We start from the raw sequence: 21,188 nt of genomic DNA, 5'->3' as shown, positions 1-21,188 counted from the left end.
TCTGCGCTCGGGTGTGTACGAATTTCCCTAGCGCCATTTCCGTAGAAATTCGTCTGTATTCGGGGGTTTCCGTGAATTAGAGGCAGAGGAGCGACTAAATATCGCGGAGCGCTCGGGTGTTTCCGGACACCAAGTCGGGTGTTTGCCGAGGTTCCCTTTCGGGTGTTTCCGGAAGAAGGCTCGGTAGTTTCCGGAGTCGGATGGAGGAAGCTACCCGGCTTGGTCTGTCAGAGGCGGCTGCTGCTGTGGCTGCTGTAGCTGCTGCTGTTAGGGACGGGCCGGAGGTGACCTCGGTGACAGTTATGACTGGACCTGAAGCCAGGAGCGCTCCTGTGAACAGCTACACAGGTGAGGGGGACTCGCAATTCCCGTCTTCTGCCGCTAGAGAGCGCACTGACATCAGTTCTGTTATGCGCTGAGCGCTGTGGTGTCTTCTGGGAATTGTCAAATTGAAAAATATTCTTGGAAAGTATACTGTACTTGATAAAGCCACATACTCCTCTGTGGGGCAGAAAGAATACACCCACTTGATGGGTCTCTAGGATACGTTCTATACATTCTATACCTTTGTATTGCCTTTCCCATCTTATGGGAATATTAACTGATTTGTACCCTTTTACAGGGGCATCACTGTGTGTCCTCTAGGTGGAGCAGTAGGCTGCCATGTAATAGGAAAAACACAAACAGGCACTTCAAATGTAATGCTTAATCTTCAATGTATTCAATATAGAATAATAGTTCCATAATAGCTACCAGGTCTCCAGCCCCTTCCTCAATGAAAATGCATAATAACATTCATCCTTAAATAGCATTAAACCCCGCCCCTTATTGATATCATTGCTATCCAACACACCATATTTACCCTAACATAAAGGTAACTAGAGAAAGTAATCTATAAATCACCTAATACTACAAATCCCTCAAATGAACACAATCTCAAATGAAGTTAAATTAAAAAGACAAAACAAAATATTATGTTACACTTTTAGATCCAAAACATAATTAAAAAAAAGCATTATAAAGAAAATCTTAAAGAAATCCAGATAAATTATAATCTCTGTCGAGTCCATGAGGATACAAAGTACCCAATTTATGTTACCACATTGCTTCTTTTTTTTAACAACTACTTTTCCTTATCCCAACCTAATGGATCTTGTGAATCACTGTCTAACATCATAAACCTCAATTGATTCACCTGATGTCCCCTCTCATGAAAATGAGAGGGGACAGGAAGATGAGTCGTTTTAGGGTTCTGTTGTCCAAATGCATTCTCTTATCTGCTGGGTAGTCTCACCCACATATAGCAAGCTACATGGGCACTTAACACATAAACAACATAAGTAGACTGACATGTAAAAAAACTTTAACAGGATTTTTGTTGCCTGAATACGGGTAACAAATACTATCACCTTTGATAACACTATTACAGTGTGAACAGTTAAGGCATGGGAATGTACAATTGCTTTCAGGCTTAAGCACAAACTGTTTGTCTTGCCTTACTTGTTGTTTAACCCTAACTAACTGTCTACTTATAGTATTTCTTTTATGAAATGATGCAATGGGGGGGGGGTTGCGAAATTCCACTATCATAGGCATAGAATCCCTTAACATAAACCAGTTCCTACAAAGAATCTTATGTAACCATACACTTGTAGCATTATAGCTAGATACAAACACAACGCAAGTCTCCGTTTGTTATCATGTTGTGTGTTTTTGGTAAGATCAATAGTGTCCAGCTCCTCATGAGAGTAACCTCTCTTTATAAATCTTTTATACATTTCTTTTAACCTTATTTCTTGTAATGAGGAATCAGACACTATATCTTCTTGATACAAACCAATTGGGACTTAGGTACACTTCTAAACACCCTAGGGGGATGGAAACTCTGTCACAGGAGAAGAGTATGACTATCAGTAGGTTTCTTAAATACATCTGTACTAAACCGCTTGCCAGAACATATAACTACTGTATTTCAAAAATCTATAGTAGACTCATTGTATTTAGTTGTCAATTTCAAAGCAGGAACCTGACTCTGTATTCTTAGATGGAGGGCTTCGATGGATTCAATGTCCCCATTCCATACTAAAAATAAATCATCAATGTATCAAAACCATGCCAAACATTTATTAAATTCAGGATCATTAAACACAACACTCTCTGCTGCCATGTACTTGAAGAAGGGCATGGATGCTGTCACATATAGGTATAAAATGTGGGTGTTAACCATATACTGTACATGCTAGGTAGGTCTGTATTGTGCCACATACCTCATAAATATGTCTGTACTGATTCTCATACCTATCTAATCTTGTTTTATGCGGCTTTGTTCATGCTAACTGGGACTGCATACTTCAGAATACCCTTTAATGATGCATGGTGCTGCTGTGTACCAACTAGGCTAAGCTGTATGCTGCTACTTCACCACTAGAACCAATTGTCCCTCCCTTTGCATCATGTGACAACCATTAGACAATCACAAAATGGATATATGTATATGCTTTGTACTTTTGCACAACCTCAGTGGGAGGTGGATCCTCAGAAAGTGTGCATATAAAAATATTGTTCCTTTTTTTGTAATAGAAGTAGATTGGAATTTTTTTTGAATTGCGCGTGCATTATCGGAATCATGAAATTTTAATGACACGGAAATTAATATTTTTTATAAGCTTTCCTTTACTATGTCTACGATCTTGTAAAGGATAACCTTTCTAGACCACCAGATAGAACAAGCATTTTATTGGAAGTCTCATATTCAGGGTGTTCATCAACCACAAATGATTATGGATGGAGGGTATTTAGCAAAGAAAAAGGTAATACAGTGTGAATATAGAGGTAAGACCAGCAACTAGATTGACCACGTTATATGAAAAACGGTGCTAAGAACCTAGGTTATAGTTTAACAGATGGTTTCTAAAATTTTAAATATTTGGTGGGCAAGAAGGCTACAGGATAGATGTGGTTTAATGCCCAGGAACAGTATTAAATATAGCTGTAGGTGCATTTAAAATATCAGAGAAAAGGAAGAGCAATAGTGACGCGACATGCCACCAATGAGTGATGCAAACCCGCAGCATGGTGTCAACAAATTACACTGCTATGGCAACAGTGCCATAGTAGTAAACCATTACATGAGTTACTTAGCAACAAGTCCATAGTATGACACCCATCTCTTTTTCCTCTACTGTTGCACAGATTTTCACACATAGATTTTTTTCACACATAGTTGTTGGATGTTAAAAATAAATGTCAGAGAGATATTTATTTTATTTATTTATAAAATATTTTACCAGGAAGGATACATTGATATGTCTTTCGTTTTCAAGTATGTCCTGGGTCCACAAAACATTGCATTGATACAGTAGGGTACAATAAAATACAAAAACAATATTAGTACTGTACACAATATATGCAAAAATGTATCATAGAACAGGTAGGAAATATATAATCAACCATGACAGGTGCATTCTGTTTTGAGATATGTAGAGAGGGATCTCTTAAAGGATATTAGGCTTGGGGAAGGTTTGAAAGTGTGCGGGAGGTCATTCCATAATTGTGGTGCTCTGTAGGAAAAGGAGGTTATAGGAGGTGGGAATAGCCGGGGAGAGCATTCTGCTCAGGTAGGGTGGGAGCTTCCCAGAAAGGCACTTAAACACAAGGCAGGAAAGATGGAGGGTGCGTCTGGATTCCAGCGACAGCCAGTTTAGTTCTTTTAGCATGTCACAATGCTTGGTCCTGTAGTTACATTGTAGCACAAAGCGGCAGAATGAGTTATACAATGTATTAAGTTGCAGTGCAGGTGCATATACTACGTCCCCATAATCCATGATAGGCATCAGCATTTGCTGTACAATCTTTTCCTTTACTGTAGGGCTGAGGCAGGATTTGTTTCTGTACAGGGCACCTAGTTTTGGATAAATTTTAGATGCAAGTTTTTCTATGTGGAGGCCAAAAGATAGATTGGGGTCTAACAACATACCCAAGTACTTGAAAGAGTGGACTGCGGTCAGTGTGCAATTGGATTTTGTTTTGATGCGTAGATGAGAATTTTGTAATTTGTGTAATTTAGGTCTTGTTCCAAAGATCATTGTGACAGTTTTGTCAGTGTTTAGGAAGAGTTTGTTTTTTTGAGATCCACTTTTCTACCTCTGTAAACTGGTCTTGGAGCACTGCTTCAAGCTGTGGCAGATTGGAGTTGTTTGCATAGATTACAATGTCATCTTCGTACATGTGTACAGTTGAGGATTTGCAGACATTAGGCAAATCATTTATAAATAATGTGAATAGTAGGGGGGCCGATAATGGAACCTTGGGGAACACCACACGTGACTGGGAGAGGGAGGGAGTCGCTGTCAGAAATGGAGACATATTGTGATCGATCCGATACATACGATCGAAACCAGGTTAACGGACGATCAGCAAAGCCAGAGTTTTTTAGTTTGAGCAGTAGTATGTTGTGGTCTACTGTGTCAAAGGCCTTTGCAAAATCAAGGAAAATAGCTCCAGTTAGGTCTCCTTTTTCCATGCCAGTTTGGATGTTGTTGCAAACTTTTAGGAGGGCAGTTGTAGTGGAGTGATTTGGACGAAAACCTGATTGATCAGGGCTCAGATAGTTAGATTGTTGGTAATACTCACATAGTTGCGTATGGACATAATTTTCTAAGATTTTTGACAATACTGGGAGCAGTGATATAGGGCGATAGTTAGAAACCAAGGTTAACTCCCCACTTTTATGGATAGGCACTACTCTTGCAGTTTTCCAAAGTTTGGGTATGTATCCAGACACCAAGGATTCGTTAATTAGGGTTGTGACAGGTTTAACAATTGCCGGCGCACTGAGTTTCAACAGCATTGCTGGGATTTGATCAGGTCCAGACTGGTTTTTCATTTTTAGATTATTAAGGTGTTTCTTAATGACATTGATGGGTATAGGTCTAAAATTGAACGCCTCTATATTGGGTCTTTGCTGATTTAGTGGGGCCTGATCCACATTTGTAGTTTCAGGATGCGTGTCATTTATTAGTTTGTCAATCAGGGTGGTGGAGCATCCGACAAAATAACTATTAAAGGCATTTGCTACTTCTAAGGGGAGTTGCAGGGTTTGGTTGTCCACATTGACAGTGGAGGGTTGGGAGTGGATTAGTGGATTTTGTAAGTTATTTATGTGTTTCCAAAACTTTCTAGGGTTTGATATGTTATTGTTCAGATTTTCACAGAAATATTGGGCCTTGGCCAATTTTGTTTGTTTAGTGCATATATTTCACCATTGGCTATATACACAGTGATCGTTCATAGAGCCAGTATGCTTGAATTTTGACCACAATGAATCCCGAAACTGGTACATTTGAATGAGGTCAGCTGTGATCCAATTCAAGTGTGCTCCTTTTACTCTCACCTTACGCAGCGGGGCATGTAAATTCCAACTTGTAGGAGTTCAGACTGAAAGAATTCTGGGATTAGGTTTAATCTGTGCCAGGGGAGGTTCTTGATGTCATTTAGAAATGATTGAAGATTACATTTTTTGAAGGACCTGGTGATTGTAACCTTGGGAGAGGATTAAGTTGCCTTTATTTTGCGCACGCAGTACACTAAGCAGTGGTCACTAAAATTGTTAGGGAGAACACCTGCCTCCTGATGATCTCCTGAACAGATATAATAGTGGGTATCTATGTCTATTTAGGTTATTTATTATGTTTTGGATTTGAGAATTGAGATATTAAAGGGAAACTATACTCTGTATTTAATTTTTATAGTAATATACAACTTCATAGGAGTAAAATACTAGAGATTCATAAATACAAAAGCCAGAGTCAAACATCAGGTAGGGTTCAAGAGGCAAAAGCAGGTCAAGCTTTTTCCTTATCTTCATCTGCAAATTAGTAGGTTCCCAAATAAGAGGGTGGGCTGAGGAGAAGATTGCAGGTAGGCTGTAAGGTATTTCCTGTGTTTAGATGAAGACTAATAGAATATATGCTGGGTCAATATTTTGAAAAAGAGCCTGGTATCTTACAAACAAAAAGAATAAATAAGACGCAAACTGACCTGAAGAAGGGCAGAGTAGGAATAAAAAAAAGAGGGAGAGTGCAGTTTGTTTGTTCCATCCAAACACTTTTGCACCTGTAGCACATCCATGTCTGAGGTCCAACATGATCCCTCTCCTGTCAGTACAAATAGATTATAGGTGTCTCATCTGTTGAGCATACAAAAGTCTCTAAATGAGGGTTCGGCAAACCCAGGAGCCAGGCAGCCACTGGCTCCTAGAATTTTACCTTTGGCTTCTAACCCTTTGGGTTATTCTCCATATTTCTATATAGAACTACCACTGTCTAGCTCCTAAAAGTATGACTGGCTCCTAAATATTCTTACTGGCTCCTAGAAGCTTGAAGTCCCTGGTGGGAGAGGCCCATTGCAGGTGTTCTTGGAATTCCAAGGGCAAATTTTTTTGTCCATAGATAGCAGATTGATCGATAGTCCCACCATATGTGTACTTATGACCCAACCTGCATAAAAATTGTGCCAGCATATGCTTGACTGCTCAGGAAATACATGGTGAAGTTTGAAGGGATAGTAAACACAAGACATTTCTATTGTGTTTCTATAGAATAATATATCCGCCAAGTCTAACCATTATTAAAACAATACAACATCCTCTTTACTGCATTTGTTTATTATTAGCAAAACTACACTAAAATACTATCAAATATCCCATAAACAACGAGCCTTGTTTATCTTGGAAAATGTTTAATTTTATTTTTAACATTACTTTACGTAAGACAGCCCATGAAAAATGACTGTTCAAACGGAAGTCTATGCGTTCAACCAATGTACTCCCTCATGAATATTATAATCGTAAATTACTGCTCTATAATGCATGCGCAGTGGAAAATAATGCATGCACACCAAACCATTTATTCATATTGGTATAGCGCATGCATACTTTGAGTTTTGTGTCCTCTCAGATCTGTGCTTTAGGGGGTATCCTTAAAGTCAATGTAAACGTTAATTAATAAAAGGCTAGTATCAAATAATACTCTTAAAATCAGGGGCACTTTATTTCATTAAAGTTTACAATGATGCTTATTTTTTAAAATACCTTTGCGTTACGGTAAACAAAACGCCGATCCTCTGCACGCAGCTCCCGCTTTCATTAGCATATAGATCACGAATCCAGCTTCCTCCAATCGTTGCGTTGCCCCACGAGCTGGACGCCAAAAGGGGCACACAATGATTCCATCAGCAACAAAAGAAAATTAGAGAGAGGGAGAGAGTCAAAAGCAAAATAGAATGGAAAACTTCATAATAAAGAGGAGCAGGTAAGGGGACAGATAATATAAGTGGGCTTCCAGGGTCAAGCACTTAAAGTCAATTTGTGTGACAATATGATCAGCTTTCTCTGCAATTTGAGAGGGGTGAAAAGTTTATACGTGGGGGTTGGAACTATTGTCCAATGGTCTTAATATTTTATTTTTTTACATACTAAAACAAGACATACATTTTAAAGTTTAAATACGTCTTGTGTGGTTTATCAGATTAAATGCCCCTGTAGGATCATTTACATTGGGAGAAACTTCCCAAAGTTCAAGAGATAGGACAAGACTTCTTATATAATCACACCAGAGAGAGCTTTAGCGCATTGGTCCCCAGTTGTGTTTGACTAGGTCCCAGTAGTACATGGCTGCTCTTCAGCAGACTTTACATAATTAGCCTCTTTGCAGGGGTTAGATGCATAGTTATATTAAAGCAAAAGTGCATTAATAAAGTGTTCTAACACAATATAGAGGATTGTATATGGTAATACTTGTAATTAAAGCAACACTAAAATCAAAATTAAACTTTCATGATTCAGCTAGAGTACTCAATTTAAAACAGCTTTCCAATTCACTTCCATTATCTACATGTGCACAATCTTTTTATATGCACTCTTTCTGAGGAACCAGCTCCTACTGAGCATGTGCAAGAATTCACAGTATTTATGTATATGCATTTTGTGATTGGCTGACACATAAGGCAGGAGGAGGGAAACTGTAACTAACTTAAAAATCTAATACTCATTTTAAATTCAAACAAAGTACTTTTGCGTTGTCTTTTTATTATGTGTTTGTTGATCATGCAATGCTGTGTTTTATGGTCCTAAGGACAATTAAATACAGTAGAATTGCATAAACAAGTGAACAAAAAGACTGACATTTAAATAAGCAGTAAAAAAAATTCTTGCAAATGTAAAAATTGACTTTAATTTGCAGGCCCACTGTATCATGTGACAGGCATCAGCCAATTACAGACTCGTATACGTATACACAGTGAATGCTTGCACATTCTCAGTAGAAGACGGTGCCACAAAAATGTGCTTATAAAAAAAATGTACACTTTGATAATTAAAGGAAATCGGCACATCTCTTAAAACTGCATGCTCTATCTGAAAAAATTAAAGTTTAATTTTGACTTTAGTGTCCCTTTAATAACAATAATTCCTTATTATTAGTGTTAAAGGGATAGTAAACCCCAAAAATGTTATTTTATGATCCAGATAGAATATACAATTTTAAACAACTTTCCAATTTAATTCTATTATCAAATTTTCTTTATTCTCTTGTTATCCATTGCTGAAGGGACAGTATTGCACTACTGACAGGAAGCTGAACACATCTATTTAGCCAATCACAAGAGACAAATGTGTGCAGGCACCAATCAGCAGCAGCTCCCACTAATGTATGATATGTGTGTATTCATTTTTTAACAAGGGATACTAAGAGAACGAAGCACATTTGAAAATAGAAGTGAATTTAAAAGTGTCTTAAAATTACTTGCTCTATCTGAATCACGCAAGTTTAATTGTGACTTTCCTATCCCTTTAATATGTTTCTCTCTCTTAGAGGTGACAGTGTCCAGTGTTGGAGCTCCAGGAGAAAATGTCTTCACAACTTCTGTGGCCAGCGCAGCCTCCCTCTCCGATCACGTCCTTGTGAGTACCTATATGGATATATCGCCCTTCGCCACCTCTCTAAATCAATCACTGTTATTGTTTTTATTATTATTATTATTATTATTATTATTATCCTTTTGCCTAATTAAAGGACTGCAATACACTGATACACCCATGTTGCATTTCTTTCTAGTGTAAATAACCTGTTTTAACAGAATATATATTGCAAAGTTGTTTAACAAACTATTGTGTGGCTCTATAGCCTCTGAATATGTTCTATATTTATAAATATCAATGCAGGGCATTAAAGGAATCTCTCAATAAAATACATTATTAAAAGGAATACTGAACCTAAATGTTTTCTTTCATGAGTCAGATAGAACAGCAATTTTAATCAACTTTCTAATTTACTCTTATTATCAATTTGACTTTGTTCTCTTGGTATCTTTATTTAAAAAAGCAGGAATGTAAGCTTACGAGCTGGCCCATTTTTGGTTCAGCCCCCTGGATAGTGCTTGCTGATTGGTGGGTACATTTAGCTACCAATCAGCAAGCTGTACCCAGGTGCTGAACCAAAGATGGGCCAGCTCGTAAGCTTACATTCCTGATTTTTCAAATAAAGATACCAAGAGAACGAAGACAAATTGATAATAGGAGTAAATTAGAAAGATGCTTAAAATTGCTGTTCTATCTGACTCATGAAAGAAAAAAGTCCAGTATCCCTTTAATGCTGATCCTTGTATGCTGAATTTGTGTTTTTCTCAGTAAACACAATTTAATATTAATTAATCTTGGGGCTTGACATTCTGGGACCCAGTAAATCATGGCCTTTAGAATTATTATACTTCTGGCTCTTAAAGGGAAACTAAAGTTAAAATTACATTTTCATTATCCAAATAACGCATGCAATTTTAAAAACAAACAAACAAAACTTTCCATTTTATTTCCATTATTAATTTGTTCTCAGTCTTTTTATATGCAGACTTTTGGAGACACCGGCTCCTACTGAGCATGTGCAAGAGTTCACAGTGTATATGTCTGTAATTGGCTGATGGCTATCACATGATGCAGTGGGCAAGGAAATAGAAGCAAACATTGAAATTTCTTAGAAAAAGTCTACTGATGATTGGAAATTCAGAGAAAGTGCTATTGCAATTTATTTTTATTGTGTTTTTGTGTATTTTGCAATTCTACTTTATTTAATGGTCCTGTAGCCCCTTAAGCCACCTGGACATAGCTACTATGTCACAGGGTATTTTGCCCAGCATCATGCCTTCTGCTTCATGTTGCAGTCCCTTCTGTCAGCTCTGAGAACGCAGCCAGAGGCAGAAGGCATCTCCCTTCATTAGGTAAGGGAGATTGCCAGATCGTTACAGTGGCAGGGTCTGTGTCACTGTCTGTGACGATCTCCATTGTGGCCAGCAATTGGCATAGGAACACGTTTGCACATACTCAGTAGGATGGGACACTCAAGTCCAAAATAAACTTTCATGATTCAAATCGGACATGCAATTTTAAACAACTTTCCAATTTACTTTTATCACCAATTTTGCTTTGTTTTTTGGTATTCTTAGTTAAAAACTAAACCTAGGTAGGCTCATATGCTAATTTCTTAGCCCTTGAAGGCCGCCTCGTATATCTAAATGCATTTGACAGTTTTTCACCACTAGAGGGCGTTATTTCATGTGTGTCATATAGATAACGTTGAGCTTATGCACGTAAAATTACCTAGGAGTCAGCACTGATTGGCTAAAATGCAAGTCTGTCAAAAGAACTAAAATAAGGGGGCAGTTTGCAGAGGCTTAGATACAAGGTAATTACAGAAGTAAAAAGTGTATTAATAAAACTGTGTTGGTTATCAAAACCGGGGAGTGGGTAATAAAGGGATTATCTATCTTTTTAAACAACAACAATTTTGGTGTTGATTGTCCCTTTAAGAATGTGTGTATATAAAAAGAATGTGCACGTTTTGATAATGGAAGTATATTGGATTTTTTTTTAAATTACATGCTTTATCCATACCATGAAATTTTAATTTTAACTTTTAGAGGCCCTTTAAGTTTTTCACTGACTGCGACACTGTTCTAATCCATCTATCAGTAAGGTGATATCGGCATCATTGTACACAAAACTTATGCTTTTACTGTAACCGTCACTAGTTTATCGGCATATCACTGTAATGCAGAGGTCAACAAATCTTTTTTAAAATTAGGAGCCAATAAGAATATTTAGGAGCCAAACATACTTTTAGAAGCCTGACAGTGGTATTTGCATGTGGATGAATGGAGAATAACCCCAAAAATTTGGAGCCTGGGGTAAATTTCCTTTGATTAAGTACCGGCACAAAACGCGTAAGGATTACATATCATGTTGTCTCTATGTACCTAACTTTTTTACTTGCTTTACTAAAAGTTATTTTTTAACTTATTGTGCCTGCTGCATGCAGCCGTTCTTTCTTTCTAAAATGATAGGAGCCAGTAGCTTCCTGGCTCCTGGGTTTAACGAGCCCTGCTGTAATGTGTTATAATCAACATCACTTGTCTCCCTCTCTCGGCTTTTTGCAGACGGACAGAGCTTCTCTTCAGATTGGCGACACTTTGAGTACAGAGAAAGCCACCTTGATTGTAGTTCACACGGATGGGAGCATTGTGGAAACACAAGATCTGAAAGTACCAACAGCACCTATGACCCCAGGTACTCATCAGTGAGATCCCCTGAGGGGGGTGCAATGACCCATTATCTTTCTTTATTCAAAATGGTAAACATTTATAATAAACCTGAGTGAGGTTGCACTGAAGCTAGTAAATCACAGCTTTTAAAAATGAATTTACATGTTTAGCTATGATAAATAAATCCGCTCTAAAACAAATAGTATTTGTGTTTTAGAGGGATAAAATAATCAGATTTCTTATACATAAAAATCTAAATATTACATTGAGACCATTCGTCATAGGAAACAAAAATACAATGTTGGATGTTGATTTATTTCCTGCTTGTTCTGTAATTTCCCTGTGCAAGTTGTGCTTTTAAACCTTCCCCCCCCCAAAGGAACTGGAGTACCAGAGTGTTTTTGAGTTTTTACATATATAGTGCAATGCTATGTAGTAATAGAGCAATACGTAATCTTATTTACCTGAGGCCCTTGATTGGCTACCACAAAAGAGACTAAGTATACAAGAGTTTTAAAGGGACACATATTTGGGCTGCTGTGAAATTGCAAAACTGCAATTTTTTCTACAAAAATGCTAGTTTTAAAACATTTTAGGCTAGATTACAAGCGAAGAGCTTATTTATCGTACGGGGGCAAGATAAATAACCAGTGGCTGGTTAATGCTCCCGTGAGCTTGCAGTAACACTTTGCGCTAGGATTTATTTACCAGAGATCAGATCTCTGGTTAATGAAGATAATTGCCCCCAAAATAAAGTGTAGTGTGCCTTAAAGTGAAATTCAATCCTAGCGTTTGTGAAGCACTAGGATTGACCATTGGAACAAATAAAGGGGACTTGCATGAAGTATAAAATACTTAAAGGGACAGTTTACTCAAAAAAATTATCCCCTTTAATTTGTTCCCAATGATCCACTTTACCTGCTGGAGTGTATTAAATTGTTTGCAAGTGTTTCCATTACCCTTTATATTGGCAGTTAAAATAGTTTATTTAGCCTTTGGTTTGCCCACCCATCCTGAAAGTTTTTGGCCTCCAGGCTAAGGTGTGTTAACACAGCCAGTAGAAGAAATTACACTCCCAGTGGGGTATAGAAGAGATAAGGTAATACAATGTTAATTTTCCATCGTTCTGTCCAAGTATTGGTGATTGGTTTATGGACAAATTAAAATTAAAGGGGAGAACATTTTTGAGTAAACTGTCCCTTTAACCCCTAAACCGCCAAACCCCCACATCACAATAACCCTAATTAACCTATTAACCCCCAAACCCCCACATCGCAATAACCCTAATTAAAGGGACGTAATACTCATATGCTAAATCACTTGAAACTGATGCAGTATAACTGTAAAAAGCTGACAGGAAAATATCACCTGAGCATCTCTATGTAAAAAAGTAAGATATTTCTTTCATGTAATTAGCAAGAGTCCATGAGCTAGTGACGTATGGGGGGGATATACATTCCTACCAGGAGGGGCAAAGTTTCCCAAACCTCAAAATGCCTATAAATACACCCCTCACCACACCCACAATTCAGTTTTACAAACTTTGCCTCCTATGGAGGTGGTGAAGTAAGTTTGTGCTAGATTCTACGTTGATATGCGCTCCGCAGCAAGTTGGAGCCTGGTTTTCCTCTCAGCGTGCAGTGAATGTCAGAGGGATGTGAGCAGAGTATTGCCTATTTGAATGCAGTGATCTCCTTCTACGGGGTCTATTTCATAGGTTCTCTGTTATCGGTCGTAGAGATTCATCTCTTACCTCCCTTTTCAGATCGACGATATACTCTTATTTATATACCATTACCTCTGCTGATTTTCGTTTCAGTACTGGTTTGGCTTTCTACAAACATGTAGATGAGTGTCCTGGGGTAAGTAAATCTTATTTTCTGTGACACTCTAAGCTATGGTTGGGCACTTTATTTATAAAGTTCTAAATATATGTATTCAAACATTTATTTGCCTTGACTCAGAATGTTCAACATTCCTTATTTTCAGACAGTCAGTTTCATATTTGGGATTATGCGTTTGAATCAATCATTTTTTCTTACCTTAAAAATTTGACTTTTTTTCCCTGTGGGCTGTTAGGCTCGCGGGGGCCGAAAATGCTTCATTTTATTGCGTCATTCTTGGCGCGGACTTTTTTGGCGCAAAAAAACTTTTCTGTTTCCGGCGTCATACGTGTCGCCGGAAGTTGCGTCATTTTTTGACGTCCTTTTGCGGCAAAAATGTCGGCGTTCCGGATGTGGCGTCGCTTTTGTCTCCACATTATTTCAGTCTCATTTTTTCTTTGCTTCTGGTTACTAGAAGCTTGTTTATTGGCATTTTTTCCCATTCCTGAAACTGTCATTTAAGGAATTTGATCTATTTTGCTTTATATGTTGTTTTTTCTCTTACATATTGCAAGATGTCTCTCGTTGCATCTGAGTCAGAAGATACTTCAGGAAAATCGCTGTCTAGTGCTGGAACTACCAAAGCTAAGTGTATCTGCTGTAAACTTTTGGTAGCTATTCCTCCGGCTGTTGTTTGTATTAATTGTCATGACAAACTTGTTAAAGCAGATAATATTTCCTTTAGTAATGTACCATTGCCTGTTGCAGTTCCCTCAACATCTAAGGTGCAGAATGTTCCTGATAACATAAGAGATTTTGTTTCTGAATCCATCAAGAAGGCTATGTCTGTTATTTCTCCTTCTAGTAAACATAAAAAATCTTTTAAAACTTCTCTCTCTACAGATGAATTTTTAAATGAACATCATCATTCTGATTCTGATGACTCTTCTGGTTCAGAAGATTCTGTCTCAGAGATTGATGCTGATAAATCTTCATATTTATTTAAAATGGAATTTATTCGTTCTTTACTTAAAGAAGTAATAATTGCTTTAGAAATAGAGGATTCTGGTCCTCTTGATACTAATTCTAAACGTTTAGATAAGGTGTTTAAATCTCCTGTGGTTATTCCAGAAGTTTTTCCTGTTCCTAATGCTATTTCTGAAGTAATTTCCAGAGAATGGGATAAATTGGGTAATTCATTTACTCCTTCTAAACGTTTTAAGCAATTATATCCTGTGCCGTCTGACAGATTAGAATTTTGGGACAAAATCCCTAAAGTTGATGGGGCTATTTCTACCCTTGCTAAACGTACTACTATTCCTACGTCAGATGGTACTTCGTTTAAAGATCCTTTTAGATAGGAAAATTGAATCCTTTCTAAGAAAAGCTTATCTGTGTTCAGGTAATCTTCTTAGACCTGCTATATCTTTGGCTGATGTTGCCGCAGCTTCAACTTTTTGGTTGGAGACTTTAGCACAAGTAACAGATCATGATTCTCATAATATTATTATTCTTCTTCAGCATGCTAATAATTTTATCTGTGATGCCATTTTTGATATTATCAGAGTTGATGTCAGGTTTATGTCTCTAGCTATTTTAGCTAGAAGAGCTTTATGGCTTAAAACTTGGAATGCTGATATGGCTTCTAAATCAACTCTACTTTCCATTTCTTTCCAGGGTAACAAATTATTTGGTTCTCAGTTGGATTCCATTATCTCAACTGTTACTGGTGGGAAAGGAACTTTTTTACCACAGGATAAAAAATCTAAGGGTAAAAACAGGGCTAATAATCGTTTTCGTTCCTTTCGTTTCAACAAAGAACAAAAGCCTGATCCTTCATCCTCAGGAGCAGTTTCAGTTTGGAAACCATCTCCAGTCTGGAATAAATCCAAGCCTTCTAGAAAGGCAAAGCCTGCTTCTAAGTCCACATGAAGGTGCGGCCCTCATTCCAGCTCAGCTGGTAGGGGGCAGGTTACGTTTTTTCAAAGAAATTTGGATCAATTCTGTTCACAATCTTTGGATTCAGAACATTGTTTCAGAAGGGTACAGAATTGGTTTCAAGATGAGACCTCCTGCAAAGAGATTTTTTCTTTCCCGTGTCCCAGTAAATCCAGTGAAAGCTCAAGCATTTCTGAATTGTGTTTCAGATCTAGAGTTGGCTGGAGTAATTATGCCAGTTCCAGTTCTGGAACAGGGGATGGGGTTTTATTCAAATCTCTTCATTGTACCAAAGAAGGAGAACTCCTTCAGACCAGTTCTGGATCTAAAAATATTGAATCGTTATGTCAGGATACCAACGTTCAAAATGGTAACTGTAAGGACTATCTTGCCTTTTGTTCAGCAAGGGCATTATATGTCCACAATAGATTTACAGGATGCTTATCTGCATATTCCGATTCATCCAGATCATTATCAGTTCCTGAGATTCTCTTTTCTGGACAAGCATTACCAGTTTGTGGCTCTGCCGTTTGGCCTAGCTACAGCTCCAAGAATTTTTACAAAGGTTCTCGGTGCCCTTCTGTCTGTAATCAGAGAACAGGGTATTGTGGTATTTCCTTATTTGGACGATATCTTGGTACTTGCTCAGTCTTTACATTTAGCAGAATCTCATACGAATCGACTTGTGTTGTTTCTTCAAGATCATGGTTGGAGGATCAATTTACCAAAAAGTTCATTGATTCCTCAGACAAGGGTAACTTTTCTGGGTTTCCAGATAGATTCAGTGTCCATGACTCTGTCTTTAACAGACAAGAGACGTCTAAAATTGATTTCAGCTTGTCGAAACCTTCAGTCACAATCATTCCCTTCGGTAGCCTTATGCATGGAAATTCTAGGTCTTATGACTGCTGCATCGGACGCGATCCCCTTTGCTCGTTTTCACATGCGACCTCTTCAGCTCTGTATGCTGAACCAATGGTGCAGGGATTACACAAAGATATCTCAATTAATATCTTTAAAACCGATTGTACGACACTCTCTAACGTGGTGGACAGATCACCATCGTTTAATTCAGGGGGCTTCTTTTGTGCTTCCGACCTGGACTGTAATTTCAACAGATGCAAGTCTCACAAGTTGGGGAGCTGTGTGGGGATCTCTGACGGCACAAGGAGTTTGGGAATCTCAGGAGGTGAGATTACCGATCAATATTTTGGAACTCCGTGCAATTTTCAGAGCTCTTCAGTTTTGGCCTCTTCTGAAGAGAGAATCGTTCATTTGTTTTCAGACAGACAATGTCACAACTGTGGCATACATCAATCATCAAGGAGGGACTCACAGTCCTCTGGTTATGAAAGAAGTATCTCGAATTCTGGTTTGGGCGGAATCCAGCTCCTGTCTAATCTCTGCGGTTCATATCCCAGGTATAGACAATTGGGAAGCGGATTATCTCAGTCGCCAAACGTTGCATCCGGGCGAATGGTCTCTTCACCCAGAGGTATTTCTTCAGATTGTTCAAATATGGGAGCTTCCAGAAATAGATCTGATGGCGTCTCATCTAAACAAGAAACTTCCCAGGTATCTGTCCAGATCCCGGGATCCTCAGGCGGAAGCAGTGGATGCATTATCACTTCCTTGGAAGTATCATCCTGCTTATATCTTTCCGCCTCTAGTTCTTCTTCCAAGAGTAATCTCCAAGATTCTGAAGGAATGCTCGTTTGTTCTGCTGGTAGCTCCGGCATGGCCTCACAGGTTTTGGTATGCGGATCTTGTCCGGATGGCCTCTTGCCATCCGTGGACTCTTCCGCTACGACCAGACCTTCTGTCACAAGGTCCTTTTTTCCATCAGGATCTCAAATCCTTAAATTTAAAGGTATGGAGATTGAACGCTTGATTCTTAGTCAAAGAGGTTTTCTCTGACTCTGTGATTAATACTATGTTACAGGCTCGTAAATCTGTATCCAGAGAGATATATTATAGAGTCTGGAAGACTTATATTTCTTGGTGTCTTTCTCATCGTTTTTCTTGGCATTCTTTTAGAATTCCAAGAATTTTACAGTTTCTTCAGGATGGTTTAGATAAAGGTTTGTCCGCAAGTTCCTTGAAAGGACAAATCTCTGCTCTTTCTGTTCTTTTTCACAGAAAGATTGCTAATCTTCCTGATATTCATTGTTTTGTACAAGCTTTGGTTCGTATAAAACCTGTCATTAAGTCAATTTCTCCTCCTTGGAGTTTGAATTTGGTTCTAGGGGCTCTTCAAGCTCCTCCGTTTGAACCTATGCATTCATTGGACATTAAATTACTTTCTTGGAAAGTTTTGTTCCTTTTGGCCATCTCTTCTGCCAGAAGAGTTTCTGAATTATCTGCTCTTTCTTGTGAGTCTTCTTTTCTGATTTTTCATCAGGATAAGGCAGTGTTGCGAACTTCTTTTGAATTTTTACCTAAAGTTGTGAATTCCAACAACATTACTAGAGAAATTGTGGTTCCTTCATTATGTCCTAATCCTAAGAATTCTAAGGAGAAATCGTTACATTCTTTGGATGTTGTTAGAGCTTTGAAATATTATGTTGAAGCTACTAAGTCTTTCCGAAAGACTTCTAGTTTATTTGTTATCTTTTCCGGTTCTAGAAAAGGCCAGAAAGCTTCTGCCATTTCTTTGGCATCTTGGTTGAAATCTTTAATTCATCTTGCCTATGTTGAGTCGGGTAAAACTCCCCCTCAAAGGATTACAGCTCATTCTACTAGGTCAGTTTCTACTTCCTGGGCGTTTAGGAATGAAGCTTCGATTGATCAGATTTGCAAAGCAGCAACTTGGTCCTCTTTGCATACTTTTACTAAATTCTACCATTTTGATGTATTTTCTTCTTCTGAAGCAGTTTTTGGTAGAAAAGTACTTCAGGCAGCGGTTTCAGTTTGAATCTTCTGCTTATGTTTTTCATTAAACTTTATTTTGGGTGTGGATTATTTTCAGCAGGAATTGGCTGTCTTTATTTTATCCCTCCCTCTCTAGTGAATCTTGCGTGGAAAGATCCACATCTTGGGTAATCATTATCCCATACGTCACTAGCTCATGGACTCTTGCTAATTACATGAAAGAAAACATAATTTATGTAAGAACTTACCTGATAAATTCATTTCTTTCATATTAGCAAGAGTCCATGAGGCCCACCCTTTTTTTGTGGTGGTTATGATTTTTGTATAAAGCACAATTATTCCAATTCCTTATTTTATATGCTTTCGCACTTTTTTATCACCCCACTTCTTGGCTATTCGTTAAACTGAATTGTGGGTGTGGTGAGGGGTGTATTTATAGGCATTTTGAGGTTTGGGAAACTTTGCCCCTCCTGGTAGGAATGTATATCCCCCCCATACGTCACTAGCTCATGGACTCTTGCTAATATGAAAGAAATTAATTTATCAGGTAAATTCTTACATAAATTATGTTTTTACCTCACAATCTCCTCAGCTCCGCAGAGTAAGTTCTGTGTAAAAAGTTATACTCAGCTGCTCTCAGCTGCAGGTAAAAGAAAATGAAGAAATCTAATCAGCATCAGCAGTGCTGAGGTCATGAACTCTTTTACTGTGATCTCATGAGATTTGACTTAACTCTCATGAGATTTCATAGTAAGCTTCCTTTACCTGATTGGTGAAATAATATGAGAGTTCACGAGGCTCATCCCCTAAGCTGTCCCAGGACAGACATACTAATATGCTGCATAGAAATCCTTTACAATGGGAGGTGGCTACTGAGGAACTTTTGAGGTAAAATATCTTTATTTTTTACATAGAGATGTTCAGGATGTTAGCGCTGCGGAATCTGTTGGCGCTCTACAAATAACCGATAATAAAAAAAATAATAATCAGGAGATATTTTCTAGTCAGCTTTTTACAGCTATGCTGCATCACTTTAAAGTGTTTAAACATTTGGGTATTATGGCCCTTTAATATATTAACCCCTATACCAGCAACCCCCCCACAACGCAAATATCTAATTTAATTACTAAGCCCCATAACCTAACACCCTAAATTAACCCCAATTACTACTAAATTAAAATAAAAAAATTAAAATTAAATTACAAAACAAAAAAAAGTCAAACATTACAGAACAAACTAAACAAAATTATCAAAAAAAATTTTTTTATACCTAACTCCCTATAAAAGTAAAAAAGGGCCTTTTGTAGGGCATTGCCCTAAGTTAAACAGCTCTTTTACCTCTAAAAAATACTAAGTCCCTCCTAACAGTAAAACCCCCCAAAATAAAAAAAAAATAAAAAAGACTAAACTACCCATTGCCCCTAAAGGGGCATTTGTATGGGCATTGCCCTTAAAAGGGCATTCAGCTCTTTTACTGCCCTTAAAATGGCAATCAGCTCTTTTTCAAGCCCAAAAAACCCTAATCTAAAAAAAAAAACACCCCAAAAATTTAAATAAAAAGCCTAAACCTAAGCCCCAAATAGATACTTACTGTTCCTGAAGTCCGGTGGAGAAGGTCTTCTTCCAGATGGATCCATCATCTTCTGTCTTCATCCGGAGTGAAGGCGGCGCGGAGCGGAAGTGCAGAGCTGTGTTCCGATGCCTGGATCCTCAACGGCGGCGGTCCTCGTCGGCGTGAAGGCTCCTCTTCATGCGATCGTTGCACACAGAAGATTGAATGCAAGGTACACCATATTTATATCGGATGAAGAGGAGCCTCCATACCGCTGAGGAACTCCGCCGCCGCTGAGGATCCAGGCATCGGGAACACAGCTCCGCGCCGCCTTCACACCGGATCAAGATAGAAGATGATGGATCCGTCTGGAAGAAAACCTTCTCCGCCGGACTTCAGGAATAGTGAGTACCTATTTGGGGCTTAGGTTTAGGCGTTTTTTTATTTAAATTTTTGGGGTGTGTTTTTTTTTTTTTTTTTTTTGGGCTTGTAAAAGAGCTGATTGCCCTTTAAAGGCTGTAAAAGAGCTGAATGCCCTTTTAAGGGCAATGTCCATACAAATGTTGGTAGTTTAGTTTTTTATTGTTAGCTTTTTTTTATTTTGGGGGGTTTGGTGGGTGGGGGTTTTTTACTGTTAGGGGCTCGATGATTGAAAGCTCTCTGGGCTGGCGAGATTATTAATGAATGCTCCCCAGTCCTTCTATTTCCCTGGTGGAATGATCTAAATCCATTTTTTACCCTGAAAACAGGGTTTCTCGCTAAGGGGCGTATACTGCATTTTCATATGAAATGTGCACAACAAAATTCGTATTTTAAACATTATACAAAACAAATATTTGAACCATTCACACAAAAATAAGCAGGGAAAAATTGTATTGTTAAAGGGACAGTCTAGGCCAAAATAAACTTTCATGATTCAGATAGAGCATGTAATTTTAAACAATTTTCCAATTTACTTTTATCACCAATTTTGCTTTGTTCTTTTGGTATTCTTAGTTGAAAGCTTAAAGGGACATGAAACCCACATTTTTTCTTTCAGGATTTAGTCTTTCTAATTTACTTCTATTATCTAATTTGTTTTATTCTCTTGATATTCTTTGCTGAAAAGCATATCTAGATATGCTCAGTAGCTGTTGATTGGTTGCTGCACATAGAAGCCTTGTGTGATTGGCTCACCATGTGCATTGCTTTTTCTTCAACTAAGGATATCTAAAAAATTAAGAAAAATAAATAATAGAAGTAAATTGTAATGTTGTTTAAATTTCTATTCTCTATCTGAATCATGAAAGAAAGATTTTGGGTTTAGTGACCCTTTAACCTAGGAGGTTCATATGCTAATTTCTTAGACCTTGAAGCCCACCTCTTTCAGATTGCATTTTAACAGTTTTTCACCACTAGAGGGTGTTAGTTCACAT

General features: G+C 38.0%; 1 protein-coding gene across 2 annotated transcripts in view; it reads left to right on the top strand.

Moving 5' to 3' along the window:
- The first annotated feature begins 7 nt into the window (after nt 1-7).
- The window catches only part of DEAF1 (DEAF1 transcription factor), a 150,124-nt gene continuing 128,943 nt past the window's right edge, over nt 8-21,188 (top strand). The window contains exons 1-3 of one of the 2 annotated variants that reach the window (XM_053720196.1): nt 8-348; nt 8,871-8,959; nt 11,485-11,614. In XM_053720196.1, the coding sequence (XP_053576171.1) occupies nt 201-348; nt 8,871-8,959; nt 11,485-11,614 (367 nt within the window). In that variant the 5' untranslated portion in view covers nt 8-200. The remainder of the gene's footprint in view (nt 349-8,870; nt 8,960-11,484; nt 11,615-21,188) is intronic. The other variant, XM_053720195.1, reaches the window with a different exon arrangement.

This window comes from Bombina bombina, chromosome 7 (genome assembly GCF_027579735.1).
Source record: "Bombina bombina isolate aBomBom1 chromosome 7, aBomBom1.pri, whole genome shotgun sequence".
Taxonomy (NCBI): domain Eukaryota; kingdom Metazoa; phylum Chordata; class Amphibia; order Anura; family Bombinatoridae; genus Bombina; species Bombina bombina.
The sequence above is the reverse complement of the archived record's forward strand: the minus strand, read 5'-3'. Positions and strand labels throughout refer to the sequence as shown.